Here is an 18,028-nt window from a genome sequence, read left to right on the forward strand (position 1 = left end):
GTAGAATACCTACTGCTGCTAGGTAACTAAAAATATTTCCTAAATATTGCCACTTATTTTTTTTCCCCGAAAAAGCTTAAGGGAAAATGGAACGAAATGGATTGTGAAAATTCCAAATAGCCGACCCAACTACCATGCAATAGAGTTTACATATGGTTTATCAAGAGTTTACCACGATCAAGAGGAGCCATACTTCTAACCCCTCTTTTCCTTTTCTGGCAAGGGTATTGCTTAACTCGTTTGAAATCCAAAAATGCAATATTTCTGAGATGATTAAGATTCTGACAAGAAAGCTATGGAAGCCTATGTTGCTCGGACTCTGCAAAAATGGTGCCGGGTGCGCTTCGGATCCTCCAAAAGTAGTGTATTTTTGGAGGATCCGACACGGGTGTGGCAACATTTTTAGAGAATCCGCGCAACATAGATGGAAGTAAAGAGGAAAACCAACATCTAGTTTCCCCCGTTCGTGTTTCCAATATTAGGGGATCATAAGACTTACTACAATATATAGCTCGATTTCCCAAAGCTTAAAAGGGATAACATTACGTGAACGTGGTCAGGGAACTCAAGCAAGAAGATGGACAGCACTTCACTGGACTAGGTACTGTCCGATTAATTAGTTCCAGCTTTCCATTCCAATTCTTTCCTCCTGCATAAGAATATTAATGGGTAAACATGCGATTAAGCATGCCTCTCTTTGTGCCTCCTGGACCCTGGCAGCGAAGCACACAGGCTGAACTAAATTGCCAGAATAATTGTAGAAAACTTTATCAAAATCTGACAATAAAATGGAGGCTCAAATTTATTGAGTAAAGCCCAAGCATTCAGGTTTTCTGGGAGTTATCCCGGTTGCAGCATCACCCAACCTGCAAACTTAGAAGTTAGAACTCAATGCATGATCCACCGGATTACTTCCGCCATTGCAGGTCTAGACCGGCACCAGTTATCATGATGTATATAATACATCAGTGACTAAACAAGTAAGTTATGACAAATTCATATAGTACATTTTAGTTCATTTCCACAGCCAAGCAGGCATGGAACAGAGAACAAGTCCGAGACATGTAATTACCGGCTGAAGTCATTTGACAGGAGATATTGTCTTGCTATAAAGATTATATGTTCAGCTGCATAAATACACAACACCAACTGTGGACCTGGGCATGGAAGTAGCACTGGCGGTTTGGGGTAGGATGACTCCGTCTCAAATTTAACTTCCATAACTCCACAAATCTCCCTCTTCTTTTTAAAAAAATCTCTCAGACAATAACGCATTCTCACCAGTCTCGCTATAAACTGTGGCTCATGCTCAGCATGTTCTCGGTTATTCAAGTTTCGGGGGTTTAAACCCCTATCATGATTGATCATTCTATTTCGATGGGGAAACTGCCATCATCAGACATCAGCAGAGGCTGTGAAAGGATATCATACCAATTCCTAAAAGAAACATATACATAAAAACTGTTCATTTTGCTTGTAGGTGATTTCTTGCCATTCGGAGGTACAACTTTGACAATAGTAGAGCTTAAACTTTTACCAGAAAAAAGAGTTTTCAAACCATTCTGTTGGAAAACAATTGGAGAACTATGAACACGTATTATGACTCCAATAGATTTTTTATGCGGATTCTTGTTGAAAATTTTGAGAGAGGCGCCAAGTATAAAAGTATAATAGACTATTGCTAATGTCAAATATTCAGGCAATTTCTGATAGTCAGTTTCTAGACAAGTGAAATACGAAGTCATGACCTTGTGGTAGTAATTGCGAATGAGCAAACAGGAGGAAGTAATTAGCTTAAATGGTGCAAAATGTGTTGTTAGATATTAGACAGAGAATAGCGTATAAAGCTCACTATATATCATTAATTTGACCAAATTCCTTTAGGTCTGGTCTTATTTATCCCCAGTATCTGTTTGCAGTTCAAAAGGCAGAACTTGCACTATACTCTTGACTTGTCTTCTCTAAACAAATTTTACAAATGTGCTCCGAAACATGCGGCCTTTTTACAAGTTATTAACAAAATAAATATTTCAAAACACAATTTTGCATATGCAACTAGCCAATTTCTAGCACTATCCTTTTCTGGGTAATGCACAAAACTTTTTTGATAACCGAGAAATCCACGAGGGCCAGTGATGCACGGTTCAAAACTCGATGGATAATGGGCTCGCCCCTCTACCCTTCTCCACTTAAATATCAGGCTCTTTTCTGCACAAACTTTAGGGTAATGCACAAAACTTTAGGCCTCTTGCTCCATAAAAGATGATTGTATTATATGTACTTTTCTATAATAACTGATTTTATATGTATTCCATCTCCCTTCTCCTTAAGCACATATACATACATCACATCTTCTGCGTGCGTGCTTCTGTCATCTTCATATTCTAACTTCTAAATCCCCACATCTAAAAGTGAGAGATATAGGCTTATTGATATAAAGCTCCATCAACTTTCATGGACTAGATTTCCCTTTTCCTCACATTTCATCGCCTCCAGCCCTCCACAAATTCTGATCCTGTTCTTCCATAGTTTTCTGCACTATAGCTCCCGAGACTTGGTAATTCAATTCCTTTGGTTTCCTCTTACTAACCAAACAGCAACCCATTTTAGGTCCTCAATTCATCCTTGGAAGCACAGCAATACCAAAATCAACAACTGAAAGTCTCAGATCAGCCCTCTAGGCCCTAATATTTCCAGGCCCTACACTTCTCGTATGTCATCACATTTGGTGGATGGACAAGTAAATGTAAATGAGATAAATTATTCAGACTTTTAGAGTAAAGATGAAAACAGTGGATTCATCCTTTTCTTCACTTTTTTTTAATTATTAGGATATTCCATTAGTTAACACGAAAGAAGTGGATCCATCCTAAATTTTTCCTGTTAAGTAGGATATTCCATTGCTTAAAACATTGTAGGATAAGATGGAGGTTTTAAAAAGTTATGCTTAAGGTTGAAGGGGTTTCTCCACACATAACTACAATAACCTTAAGTATTCAAAGTTTCAAACAACAAACACTCATCAAGGAAAAATAAATAAAAAGAGATGTCAACAAGGCCATTTCTTGATTTTCAAGCTTGATCAAATGTACTTACACCCTTTTTTCAATTCATTACTGTGGTAATCCATTCCTAAGCAAAATGGTATTAATAGAAGGATAAACCTCAGGACACACTTTTGGAAAGTTTCAAGATATCAAAGCACAAGTGTATCGTACCACATCTCTGCAAAAGCTGGCATTCCCAGTTTGTGCTTCATCACACAAATAACCTGCATACATCACATAGCAAGTATTAAGCACATGTAGTAAGATAATAAACAAATGAAATTAAGATAAGGCACCAAAAACCTGAGTTTTTTGGTAGATTTCAGTAAACTCATGATTTGCCAAATCCAGCAGGAGCCTTCTTTAGTTTCCGTGTAGTTATGCTTTCAGGGGTCGGCAACCCAGTCTTCTCCTCATATTTCTTTTCCAGAGCCTGTGAAATCCAGTTTCAAAGATAAACAACAAAAATCTTGGTTCCCAAGTGTACCATCTGCTAGATGTATATCTGCCAACTTTAACAATCATCCACTAACCACTAAATCTTCACGGATGGTGTCCAGGACTTCATCAGTCATTTTTTCAAAGAAAAGAACTCCCTGCACATTGCTGACTTACGTTAAAGGGAAATGTCCAACTGGAACTAAGTATAGCAGTTAAAGCAAATTGTGCATCCATGCGCTTTCTAATTAACATTCATCAAAGACTGTATATGCTACTCCAGATTTTTTAACTCAACAGCAGCACTGTTGAGCAGTCCAATAAAAAGAATCAAAACTGGGAAGACTACTGAACTGAAGCGACACTTTGATTCTTTTTATTGGACTGCTCAACAGTGCTGCTGTTGAGTTAAAAAATCTGGAGTAGCATATACAGTCTTTGATGAATGTTAACGAAAAGTGGAAATGTGTGAGGGGGAGAACCTGAGAGTTCCAAACAACCATAAATTTTTGGGGAAGTACAGTTAAACATAACTCTTGCATGAATGGAATTAAAAAGCACCTGTAGGTGATCAAATTCATGCTGGAAGACTCGTGCGGGAAGTGCAGACAAGGTTATCTCAAACCTTGCACCATTAATGTCCTGAGCATCGACCTTCACTGAGTCTGGTCTCTGCAAGCACACAAATGTGTATAAATAGTCTAGTGAGTGAAAATTCAGAACATCAAAAATCTTCAGAATCTGATAGCAAATTCAGGTTCTTAGACGCAAAAGCAATTAGCAAACAAAGATCTACCAGGTAAGCAGTCTTAGAGTGCAAAGTGTTCTAGGCTTGAATTTCCACTTCACACACAGTCACACTATTTGGACAAGCCAACCATATTCCATCATCCAAAAGATGGAAGAGTAAGCAGCTCTATTTTGTAACCTCTTTACCGGGTTAATGAGCCAGAAGAAAACTAATGCCGTATAAATTGGAAGCTCCTAGTTGGACAGGGACACGCTTGCCAACTAGAGAATTAGGAGTCTCTTGATATTAAGTTCTTGAGATGCAGTCACTTTGTGGGATAGACACAAGCCTAAAGCACAACCAACAATTGACCATTTGTTGAGAAGTTTGAAATTGAGTGACTGAAGGACTTCGAAGAATCGAGGAAGTTAGATGCATGTAACTTTAACTGCTGATAGTTAGAACCAGCTCACTAGTGCAATTTTTCCCAGAGCAAGAGTCAGCAATTCAAATTCTTCACAGAAGTGTAGCATACCAAATTCAAGATAAATGCTAGGAAAGACTTGCACAAGGTTGGAAATGTAGCAACCTTACCATCCTTTCAGATATAATTAAGACTAACCTCGTCATGTCATGAGCTGGTAATATTTTGGGTCCGGCTATATAAATCCTCACTTACTATGTCACTCTATTAAGGCTCATCTTATACCAATATTATACAAGATAGAAATGAACACTACTAGGAGTTCTCCACATTTTCTAAATCTTTTTTTTATGATACACACACACACACACACACACACACACACACACACATATTTTATTTATAATAAAAGTATCAACTGCATGGCAGCTTCTTGAGAGATTCGAACGAATTACCTCAATCATATTTGATCCATTCGATCACGGGGTTCATATTGATCTCACACACACATGAACATAACATATAGTAAGGCAGTAGACTTACTTGAGGTCATAAAAAATGGTTAATAGGTCCAAATACCTCAACATCACCATATATCTCTGGAAAAGATAAGCAGCCTTCGTCATAAAGTATGATCCTCCTAGAATATCTACTAACACGTGGATTGACGAGAACAATCTCCTCTCCTTCTCCACGTTCACCAGCTGCATTAAATACCATTAGTTGAACGTTCATTCCAACTTGTGGTGCAGACAGCCCAATTCCATCAGTTCTGCGTAAAAACAAAGCCAACACATCCTTTACAGTCCTCTGAATAGCAAGCTTTTCTTATAAACAAAAAATAATTACATATCCACTAACTAAAACATTACAATCCAGCTTACTGACAGGGCCGGACCTAGCTTAGAAGTTACGGGTTCATGGGAACCCGGTAGCTTTTGCCCAAAGTCTGTATATATATTAAAAAATCCATTGAATATCTATTAATATTTGACTGTCAACCTAGTTATTATTGTTTATTAACTTGAGTTCGTTGTAGTAAACCATAAACTTCAAATCGTGAATCCACTCTGCAATTACTAATTCAATAAATCAATCAATTACACCTCAATTCTAAACTAGTCTAATTCCGTTATACAAAATCTAGGTCACCCTTCCATTCTATTTTCATTTCCGTAATACTGATTGAACACCTAATTTTTGTATTAAAAATAAGTTATCAAAAGGATAAGAAACTATCAATTTTAACAAACAGATGGACTCACTTGTACATAATATCGAACATTTCATCAACTAGCTTCTTCAAATTATCGTCAAATGTGCCAATCCTTTTGTTCTTTGCTCTCAAGATTGGGTCTGGATATTCTACAATTTTCAGAGGCCCCTCGAAACACAAATCAGCAGCTAACAAAAAGAAGAAATTTCAATTTTTGCCAAAAAGAAAAGTGATTATAAATAAAATTTGGTAATAATTTGAAGGATGCTTACGAGAAGCCAATTCATCTCCTTTGGTTTTGGAAGGTAAAACCCGTCTAGCTTGAGCGTAAACAGTAAATTTTGGAGGTTTATTACTGCTTGTGGAGAAAAATAAACAACCAGCTGATTTAAAGCGACGGAGACCATAGTCGAGCGGTGAGAGAACTGTGTGCCGAGTGAGGAGAGGCTGGAGAGCGCGAGCGAACGAATAAGAGGAGGCCCAAGTTGCGGCAGCCATTGCCACACAACAGAACGGGCGATTTTTAGTGCAAATACTGTAGTAGTAGTAGTAGTAGTAGTAGTAGTAATATTTTTGTCTCGGGTTTGTGCAGCAAAAGCAATTTTGGTCCTTTGCTTGTTACACTCGAATTTAGTCCCTTGTGGCCTTATCTATTGGGTTCCACTTTTTAGTTGCCAAATATTTGGTGATATATAAAGCTTGGTATTTCTTAATTAACAACCATTTATCATCCAAAATGTATTTAGTCCGATTAATGTTTTATTATTTTATCACACTCCTCGGCGTTATAAAGCTTAGTATTTTAAATTTGCAAGAAGAGTGTATCGCCTTTTGTGTGTTAGTTAATAATAAATGCAATTTCAGATTATCTTTGCTCTTGTTTAAAGTGGTCCCTCTGTTGTACCTTATAACCTCCACGATGGTCTTTTAACTATGCTACATGAATGAATGTAAACAATAGTAATGTTCAATAATTTGAATAATAAATCATAGCTACTCGTTAATTTCTGCTCTTAAACCATAATTACTCTGTTCCGTAACTTTGAAAACATAATTAACCGTTAACTCAAGAAATGTGTTATAAAATATAACTCAAAGTAACAATATGGAACAAGAAAAAATAAGTTAAGAGACATATAGAGAAAGAGAGAAGAGATTCTTATTTCTTCTTCAATTGTGTGTATTTTCCTATCTATTACAAGGCCTTTATATAAGCATGAAAAGTGAACAAAATATGTCATTGAATATGTCATTAAGCATTTGAGATGAAGATCGTGGAGGAAGAGTAGACATACACCATAATTTGATATTTCTTATAACACTTCCCCTTGGATGTCCATAGATAATGTGCCTCGTTAAAACCTTATTAGAAAAAAAAATACCAGTGAAGGAAAAAGAATACACATATTTAGAAATACGCTTTTTGGTTGTCTTATTAAAAATTTTGCAAGGAAAACCCAGTGGGATAAAATCTTATAAGCGAAAAAGAGTACAACGCGTATTAACTCCCCCTGATGAGAGTATCAGTTCACATCCTTGAGCCTTTGCATCCCAATTTTATACATTAGTTTCTTGAAGGTTGACGTCGGTAGAGATTTGGTGAACAAATCAACCATATTATCACTTGAACGAATCTGTTGCACATTGGTATCACCATTCTTTTGAAGATCATGTGTAAAAAATAATTTTAGTGAAATGTGCTTTGTCCTATCTCCTTTTATGAATCCTCCATTCAATTGGGCTATGCATACTGCATTGTCTTCATACAAAATTGTGGGTAGTTTGTCACGCTTTAAACTACATTTGTCTCGAATAAGATGTATTATAGACCTTAACCAAATACATTCTCGACTTGCTTCATGAATAGCAATTATCTCAGCATGATCAGAAGAAGTAGCCACGATTGATTGCTTAGTCGATCGCCAAGATATGACAGTGCCTACACATGTAAACACATAGTCTGTTTGAGATCGAGTCTTGTGCGGGTCAGATAAATATCTAACATCAGCATAACCAACAAGATCGGGATTGCAGTCATTGCCATAAAATAAGCCTATATCGGTAGTCCCTTTTAGATACCGCAATATGTGTTTGATTCCATTTCAATATCTCCTTGTAGGAGCAGAGCTATATCTTGCTAAGATATTAACTGAAAAAGTTATGTCAGGCCTTGTAGTGTTAGCAAAATACATTAGTGCACCAATTGCACTAAGATATGGTACTTCAGGACCAAAAAGCTCTTCATTCTTTTCTTGAGGTCGGAACGGGTCCTTATTCACATCAAGTGATCGAACAACCATCAGAGTACTTAATGGATGTGCTCCATTCATGTAAACCCATTTTAATACTTTTTCTATGTAGGCAGATTGATGAACAAAAATTCCGTTTGCTAAATGTTCAATTTGCAAACCAAGACATAATTTTGTTTTTCCGAGATCTTTCATCTCGAATTCCTTCTTTAAATAATCAATTGCCTTTTGGAGTTCCGTAGGAGTTTCAATAAGGTTTATGTCATCAACATATACGGCAAGTACAACAAACTCCGATATTATTTTCTTTATAAAAACACATAGACAAATGGCATCATTTATATAACCTTCCTTTAATAAATATTCACTAAGGCGGTTATACCACATTCTTCCTGATTGCTTTAGACCATACAAAGATCTTTGCAATTTGATTGAAAATATTTTCCTAGACTTTGAATTATGTGCGACAGGCATTTTCAATCCCTCGAAAATTTTTATGTATATCTCATTATCAAGTGAGCCGTAAAGGTAGGTTGCAACCACATCCATTAAGTGCATGTCAAGCTTTTTATGGACAACAAGACTAATGAGATAACGGAACGTTATAGCATCCATAACAGGAGAATACGTCTCTTCATAATCGATACCAAGCCTTTGTGAAAATCCTTGTGCAACAAGATTTGCCTTATATCTTTGTACCTCATTTTTCTCATTCCTTTTTACGTACAAAGACCCATTTATAGCCAACAGTCTTAACACCATTAGGTGTTTGGACTACATGCCCAAAAACTTCACGTTTCGCAAGCGAATCCAATTCAGATTGGATTGCTTCTTGCCATTTTGGTCAATCACGTCTTTGTCGACATTCTCCAACATATTGAGGTTCAAGATCCTCATTATATTGCATAATACTAGATGCAACATTGTATGCAAAGACATAATCCACCACTATATTTAATCGATTCAAATATGTCTCAATATCGATTGGATTTATTGATAGTTCCTTATTTTCTTGAGTCGCAGGCTCATTGATTTCCTCATGAATCTCAGGATTGGTTAAATCATGGGTTTCTTTATGAGACTCTTTCGTAGTGTCATCGTGATCATTTCTTTTTCTTTTTCTAGGATTTCGATTCTTAGAACCTAATGGTCTGCCACACTTTAGGCGTGCTTTTGACTCATTAGCTATGACAGTAGAAGATTGTCCAACAGGGACATCAATACGGATTGGAACATTCTCTGCATGGATATGTGATTTCGTTATCCTTTTCAGATCCGTAAATGCATCTGGCATTTGATTTGCTATTTTCTGCAAATGGATAATCTTTTGCACCTCTTTTTCATAAATAGAAGTACGTGGATCAAGATGAGACAATGATGGATTTTTTCACGAAATTTCTCATTTGATTTCACCAATTTCTCCCCCTAATTTTGGGCAAAATGCTTCATCGAATCGACAATCTGCAAATCGAGCAGTGAACAAATCTCCCGTTAATGTTTCGAGGTAGCGAATAATGGAGGATGATTCAAACCCAACATATATTCCTAACCTTCTTTGGGGACCCATCTTGGTGCAATATGGCGGTACTACAGGCACATATACAGCGCATCCAAAAATTCTTAGATGGGATATATTAGGTTCATGACCCAAAACTAATTGCAACGGGGAATATTTATGATAATTTGCCGGTCTGAGACGAATTAGCATTGTTGCATGCAAAATGGCATGACCCCAAATAGAAGTGGGTAATTTCATTTTCATAAGTAACGGTCTTGCTATCAATTGCAGATGTTTAATCAAAGACTCTGCAAAGCCATTTTGAGTGTGAACATGAGCTATAAGATATACACTTTTATCCCGATTGATAAGCAATAATCGTTAAATGATTGGGATGAAAACTCAGTGGCATTATCAAGTCTAATATACTTAATTGGATTATCGAAAAATTGTGCCTGTAATCGAATTATTTGTGCCATTAAATTTACAAATGCCAGGTTATGAGATGACAATAGGCATACATGAGACCATTTAGAAGATGCATATATTACGACCATAAAATATCTAAACGACCCACTAGGTGGGTGAATAGGTCCACAAATATCCCCTTGTATATGTTCTAAAAACGTAGGGGACTCAATCCAACCTTTGTTGGTGATGGTCTAATAATCAACTTGCCTTGATAACAAGAAGTGCACGAAAATTCATTATTTAAAAGAATCTTTAAATTCTTTAATGGATGCCCATTTGAGTTCTCTATAATTCGCCTCATCATAATTGATCTGGGATGTCCCAATTGATCATGCCAAAGTACAAAAGTATTGGAATTAGTAACTTTTTGGTTTACGATAGAATGTGCCTCAATTGCACTAATTCTTGTCCAATACAGGCCACAGGATAAAGATGGAAACTTCTCAATAACCCTTTTCTTGCCAGAGACATTCTTGGTAAGGATGAGATATTCGAGATTATTCTCATCTATTGTCTCAATATGAAATCCATTTCGGCGGATATATTTAAAACTCAACAAGTTCCTCTTGGACTTGGAGGAGAACATTGCATTCTCTATGATAAATATTGTTGCCTTAGGCAAAGTTATAGTAGCTCTTCCAGAGCCTTCAATTAATTTTGTACTACCATATATTCATCAACATCTATATGGTGAATATCTCTTTTAAAGAGAAAGATATATCATTATGGTCATGGTCAAAATTAGATGCAAGATCTGTTTCTTGCATTATTGTTGTCCTTTAATAATCACATTGCCAAAATATTTTGGCGTACAATAGGTATGTGACCAATGACCATTCATGCCATAATAATGATATTATTTTCTTATTTTATCTCAAACCCCCTTCTCGAGATGAGTGTGGTATATTTACTACCACTAGCACGTTCATATTTTTCCAAGAATGAATATATATTCATAATGATTATCACATTGTTTTCATATTCACTTCAGAAACGGAACATAATAATCCATGCGTGCTTTATAAAATCTCCTGCCATATCAATGGCAAACATCACTTTCACAAAGTGAAGGATTATTTTGAGAGCCATTATTGTTCTCATTACCATAATGATGACAATTATAATTTCGTCCATTACCACGTCCACATCCATTCATACCTCCATGGTAATATCATGTCTTATTTTAGACTTATGGGACGGGTTTTCACTATTGGTGGCGATTGAATTTAATTTGCATATACAAACTTTCATTAACTGAACTCAATCAAATAAAAAGTATCAAGCAAATATAGAAAAACACATAATCAATTAAAATCTAAGTGTCCTTTGTGATAATTATCCCACTTTAAGATGGAAGAAATATGTGATAAAATAGAAAGGAAAAATATGTGCTCTCTCAAAAGTCTTCACTTCGTGTTTCTTAATATTAACGCATAGGAACATAATACTTGTTATAGAAAAAATATTTATCGTTCTTTACACCAAAAATCCTTACATGATTTGATGAACTTTCAAGAAAATTTTTTTCGTAAAGCAAGTTTATTCATGTATGGAAACATAAATAGCAAAGTGTAAAAAAAACTTGAAAACTAATTAGAAAAGGCTAACCGTGATGGCCGAATATATGATGGCGTTGTACACCTTATACCGTCATCGTTCTTACCATATTATTAACATTAAATAACGCTACCAGCACTGGCCGCATCATAATAACTCAGTTGGCTAGAACTTCGTGTTGATAACGTGTTATAAAATATAACTCAAAGTAACAATATGGAATAAGGAAAAACAAGCTAAGATACATATAGAGAAAGAGAGAAAGATTCTTATTTGATAACGACAAGGTCGGGAATCCAAACTAGAGTAAGAATTTGAAAAGTAAATGCGGAAGCAATAACAATAAGGAATTGAGCAACTAGAACTAAATGGCAGAAAATAAAGGATATGGAAAAATTCAAGGAAAGAATTCCAAGAACTTCCAAGAACGCAAGTTCTATAGCCTTGACAAGATCAAAGCAACAACGTCTTGATTTATTGAAGAAATCAAACGCCTTTACTTAAAAGCAAATCAAAATAATAGATTCGGATCTTGACCGCTTTACGAGTAACTTGAGACAACAATTAATAACTAGTATTAATTGCCTTCTAAGAATACCACAAATGAATGAAAGATATCACAATAGAGAAGTAATCTTACTACCTTGAACTATGAACTAGTAAAGGTTGAAAGATAAATCTCAAAGAACAAGTAACAAAGGTTCAAAAGAACTCTCAAAGTATGATATACTTAATCAATAATGAAGTGTCTCAATGAATGAGAAGAACTCCTTATTTATAGGAGTACTAAGGCATAAAAAGTCATTATAATTAGGTAGGGGGCTGCTAAGGGGTAACAAAGTCATCAAAATTAGGTAGGGTAGCTGCTAAGAAATAAGAAAAGTCACAAAATTAGGTAGGGGCGGCCAAATCCCTTTGGGGCAGATTTGGGCCTTAAAACTACTAGTTTGGGCCATTGGTTTGGACTCCAATTGGGCTCCATTTCAAACACCCCCATTTGGACCTCTTTTAAGCTCATTTTGGGCTCTTCTGGGTGCCCTTTTGCTAGATTTCAAGGGCCGAGTTCGGGACTCAATCTTCCTCCTCTTGGACTTCAATTTGGGCCACCAAATAATTGTAAAACTTATATAATTTATCTCCTTTGGTCTTGAGCTTGTCCTCCACAATTAATAGCTTCTTTATTTGCACTTGAAGTCTAATGGTCTTATTTTGCAACTCTTTAGCTTGACATATTGTTAAAGGCCATCTTTGAGATTCCAAAACTTCATCCTTGTACTTGAATAGAGTTGAGCTTCCTATGATACTATCATTTCCCTCTTCTTGAAGAAAATTCATCCTCGAATTTCGACCTTGCAAGAAAAAGAAAACACGCCCTTGTAATTGGCATCCACTAATCTGAAAAACTAGTAGGAATAAAATAAGATAGTGACCATGTATCCATTTAACCCAATTAATCCTAATAGGTGTAAATAAAGCATATGGATATCATCATCCTAACAAAATTTATGCCTACCTAGATCAATACAATAAAAACCTCTCGTAGATGCGCCATGCAATGGAACTTGCAATTCGATCTTGTCGGTAAGGTAGTCCATAGGTATACATGACAAAGAAATTATAAAAGATTGACCACACATCCATTTAGTATAAGTATCTCTACCACATGTATCAAAGAAGATACTTTCATGATATAGCCAATTATCTACAATTAAAAATCTCATGGATTCCTCTACATGAAAGAGTATTTGATCACAAGTGTTACAACAATCATGCATATCATCTTTACTAGTAACAAATACTTTTACAAGCTCACATTGAACATGACTTGAAGAATGACTCCCCATCACACAACAAAAATCACATTCTAGCAATTTATCACATGAAAACTCATTAGCCACTTGAATAAGAGAAGAAGAAATATTTAACTCATTCACAAGCCTCTTCTCATAAATTTCATGCCTCTTTCCACCAAGTTGGAATACATAATCATTTATGTCATAAACAATTTCAAAAGGAAGCAAATTACTCTTGCACTTTAACTTAGATCTTACAGTTAATGACTTGATGTGCATCAAAATATCATCATCCACAAAAATTATAAAGTCACCAATATAAGAAATAAGAGTATAATTCATTACCTCCAAAAATACCTTAGGTGTTCTAGAAAGGCCAAGAATGCAAATAAACCAATTATACATACCATACTTGGACTTATTTACCAATGGAACATCATCACCTTGTATTCTTTTATGCAATGGCTCCAACTTAGCAATGCTTTTAGGAAACTCCATGTCATATACTGTAAATAAGAATGAAAATAGTCAAAAGGTTCAATAACAAAGAATTTAACCAAGCTTCTATCTCCCACCATCCAACAAGAATAGATATCGCCAAATTCATGTTGGAATCCAATTGGATCTTTTGCTACCATCTCCTGCGCCTCACCACCCCTTTCAAAAGGTATTTCAACACGTGGTTGCACAAAATCACAAGAACTAAAACAAGAAAGAGTTAATGGGTTAGGAAGTAAAGAAACTTTTTTCTTGCTTACACTCTCTTTGGCTTTTATCACAAGACTAACATTTTCCTCACCCTTAGCCTCTTTTCTCTCACTAAAGAGTTTTTCTTTGCTTTCACTCAATCCCTCTTGCTTTTCTCTCTCTACCTCACAAACTTTGTTCATCTCATTACCTTCTCTCTTTTCTTTTCTTTCAATACTACTCTTTACCTTACTTGACATCCCACTCTTTTCACTCAAGATAACCTCTCATTTTCTCTCTCTTGGAATGTCAACATGCATTCCCTTACTCCTCTCATTGTTTTCTCTCTCATATTTTTTCATATTCTCTTTAACAATCTTTTCATCTTCACAAATTTGTGAGGGAGTCAAAGGCCCAAGAATGAGTTTCTTCCCATTAATCTCAAAAGAGTATCTATTTTTTTTAATACTATATGAAGCACTTCTATAGACATACCATGGCCATCCCAACAAGATATAAAAACTATTCATCGGAATGACATCACACCAAATCACATCCTCATATCTTCCAATAGAGAATGGCAAGAACACTCTTTTATCTACTTTTACCCCTTTCAACATGTAGGGTTCAATATGTTCAACACAAGGCAAGTTCAATTTCTCAACCATATAAGTGCTAATTAAGTTATAGCCAAATGCTTTGTCAATTCTAAGGGCATAAATTGCAGACATTACTTTAGCTCTTGTTTGAAAAATAACTTTACCATTGTCTTCCTTCCATTCGGTATACTGTAAGTTTGACTTTTAAAGTTGTTGAGTCATAGATTTCCTCCTTCCACTGTAACTACATGTTTGAGACATCTTGACATAGATTAAGGAAAATATGTATCTCTCAAATTTGACTTTTTCCCTATAATGCTCTCACCTCTCTTGCCTTTTTTCCTCTCGAAATAACCTTTGAACAAAATACTTTGTAGATTTATGGTTAAACCCAACTCATATAAAGTTCTTAGTAGTAAAATATAGATTTTTGGGGAACAAATGAAAGAAGAACCAAATCCTAGAACTATTAGGCTCGGTTGAAACAAGACACGAACAAAAAGGAAATGATTATATATTTAGATTAGAAAGAGTAAGAAAAATTAAATTTTTGTCTTATCTTTGAAATCTGGGATCCCCTCTTCTTGTTTCCTTTGATAGTTTTTGGAAATAAATTAGTTACAAAAGAAAGTTCCTGGAGAGCAAGCAATTTTTTTTTTAAAAATTGATTTTCGTTTTTTTTTTGTTTTTTTTTTAACTTATTTTTTTTTTTGCTCTTAGTATTCAAGAAATCCCCAGAATTATCAAGAACGAAACTTTGATAGAACCGCTCTGATACCACTTGATAACGACAAGGTCGGAAATCCAAACTATAGTAAGAATTTGAAAAGTAAATGCGAAAGCAATAACAATAAGGAATTGAGCAACTAGAACTAAATGACAGAAAATAAAGGATATGGAAAAATTCAAGGAAAGAATTTCAAGAACTTCCAAGAACGCAAGTTCTATAGCCTTGACAAGATCAAAGCAACAACGTCTTGATTTATTGAAGAAATCAAACGCCTTTACTTAAAAGCAAATCAAAATAATAGATTCGGATCTTGACCGCTTTACGAGTAACTTGAGACAACAATTAATAACTAGTATTCATCGCTTTCTAAGAATACCACAAAGGAATGAAAGATATCACAATAGAGAAGTAATCTTACTACCTTGAACTATGAACTAGTAAAGGTTGAAAGATAAATCTCAAAGCACAAGTAACAAAGGTTCAAAAGAACTCTCAAAGTATGATATACTTAATCAATAATGAAGTGTCTCAATGAATGAGAAGAACTCCTTATTTATAGGAGTACTAAGGCATAAAAAGTTATTACAATTAGGTAGGGGGCTGCTAAGGGGTAACAAAATCATCAAAATTAGGTAGGGTGGTTGTTAAGAAATAAGAAAAGTCACAAAATTAGGTGGGGGCGGCCAAATCCCTTTGGGGCAGATTTGAGCCTTAAAACTACTAGTTTGGGCCATTGGTTTGGACTCCAATTGGGCTCCATTTCAAACACCCCCATTTGGACCTCTTTTAAGCTCATTTTGGGCTCTTCTGGGTGCCCTTTTGCTAGATTTCAAGGGCCGAGTTCGGGACTCAATCTTCCTCCTCTTGGACTTTAATTTGGGCCACCAAATAATTGTAAAACTTATATAATTTATCTCCTTTGGTCTTGAGCTCGTCCTCCATAATTAAAAGCTTCTTTATTTGCACTTGAAGTCTAATGGCCTTATTTTGCAACTCTTTAGCTTGACATATTGTTAAAGGCCATCTTTGAGATTTCAAAGCTTCATCCTTATACTTGAATAGAGTTGAGCTTCCTATGATGCTATCATTATTTCTTCTTCAATTGTGTGTATTTTTCTATCTATTACAAGGCCTTTATATAGACATAAAAAGTGAAGAAAATATGTCATTGAATATATCATTAAGCATTTGATATGAAGATCATGGAGGAAGAGTAGACATCTACCATAATTTAATATTTCTTATAACAAAATGAGCTATGAATTTGCCCTTGTATATGTTTTCATACATACTATTTGATATCTCTAGCTCATTTATAAATATTGGTGGTTAAACTACCTTGTTACGATTGCAAAATGTAAGACAAAAGAGTGAGAGAAAAGCAAAAGAGAAGAGATGACGGTCAGTTGAGGCAAGGTAGGAGTTGCACCTACTGTTGAGTGACGTTGTTATTTTTACACTTTCAATGTTAGTTGGTCTTGTTGAAGGATCGAATATGAGTCACGGCTGTTAAGTAGGGGTGTCAATGGTTCGGTTCGATCGGTTATTTTATAAAATTGGTACCAAACTAATTTTTCGGTTATTCTATTATGTATAACCAAAATTAGACTTTTCGAAACCATCTCAATCATATCGGTTTCTCTTCGGTCGGTATCGGTACGGTTCGGTTAATTTTTGGTAATTTTTAAATATTATGTAAAATTCTCCAGTAGAAGCAGAATGCAATAACATACGTTCTTTTATAGGACTTAACAAAATTCTCTAGACATTTTTACTATTTAAAGGGTGATGAATTAAAAAAAATGAAAAATGGTTAGAGTATAGATCCATCAATTATTCTACAACAACGTAAAAGAAACCAAGCAAAGACAAAAAAAATATAAATCACATGAGTGGAAAGATGTTAACCAAGTTGGAACTCAAGAATAAAGTATATAGAAGATTAAATATTCAAAAAGATAAATCTAAATTATATGAAAGGAAACATATTCAATACATTGTAGTTTGCTACTCGTTATCGCTAGAATACTTTGTGTCTTGCTAATAAAGATACTTGAAATAACTTAGTTTAAGTAGATGTAGCATAATAGGTTTTAGGAATTAGTATTTTGAACTTAATTACTTGTTGGCTTGTAATAGCTTGCATAATTCCAAGGCCTAAAGAAAAATTTAATGCATTATTATTTTTAAACTTACTAGATAAATATATTTTTCACATGTAAAATTTATTCGATACGGTTCGGTATTTTTTCGATTTATTTTTATAAAATAAAAAACCTACCCTAATTATCGGTGCGGTTATAGATTTATATAAAACCTACGATTTTTTACAAAAAAACCCTAAAAATCGGTTTGGTGCGGTACAACTCAGTCGGTTTAGTCGGTTTTTTAATATCCATTTACACCTCTAATGTTAAGTGGCTTCATTAGTTAATCCTGTCAGTCAGTTAAAGTTGTTAGGTGATAGCTGTCACAAGCTAAGCTAATAGAGAGAGTTAGTGGAAGTTAGTTAGAGTTAGTTACTTGTACATACATATATACGTAGCTACTGTACACAAGTGAGGTACGGTTGATTTCAATGATAGAAAA

At 35.0% G+C, this 18,028-nt stretch overlaps 1 protein-coding gene across 1 annotated transcript; it reads right to left on the reverse strand.

Moving 5' to 3' along the window:
* Positions 1–3,047: 3,047 nt before the first annotated feature.
* LOC107806610 (peptide deformylase 1B, chloroplastic) lies at positions 3,048–6,517 on the reverse strand. The gene is made up of 7 exons (XM_016630799.2): positions 6,128–6,517; positions 5,905–6,043; positions 5,219–5,411; positions 4,047–4,157; positions 3,581–3,643; positions 3,351–3,480; positions 3,048–3,271 (listed from the first exon to the last, which is right to left on the reverse strand). The coding sequence occupies exons 1-6, from the start codon at positions 6,351–6,353 to the stop codon at positions 3,379–3,381; spliced, it is 834 nt and encodes a 277-aa protein (XP_016486285.1). The 5' UTR covers positions 6,354–6,517; the 3' UTR covers positions 3,048–3,271; positions 3,351–3,378.
* Between the last annotated feature and the right edge of the window lie 11,511 nt (positions 6,518–18,028).

Source organism: Nicotiana tabacum, chromosome 17, assembly GCF_000715075.1.
Source record: "Nicotiana tabacum cultivar K326 chromosome 17, ASM71507v2, whole genome shotgun sequence".
Classification (NCBI taxonomy): domain Eukaryota; kingdom Viridiplantae; phylum Streptophyta; class Magnoliopsida; order Solanales; family Solanaceae; genus Nicotiana; species Nicotiana tabacum.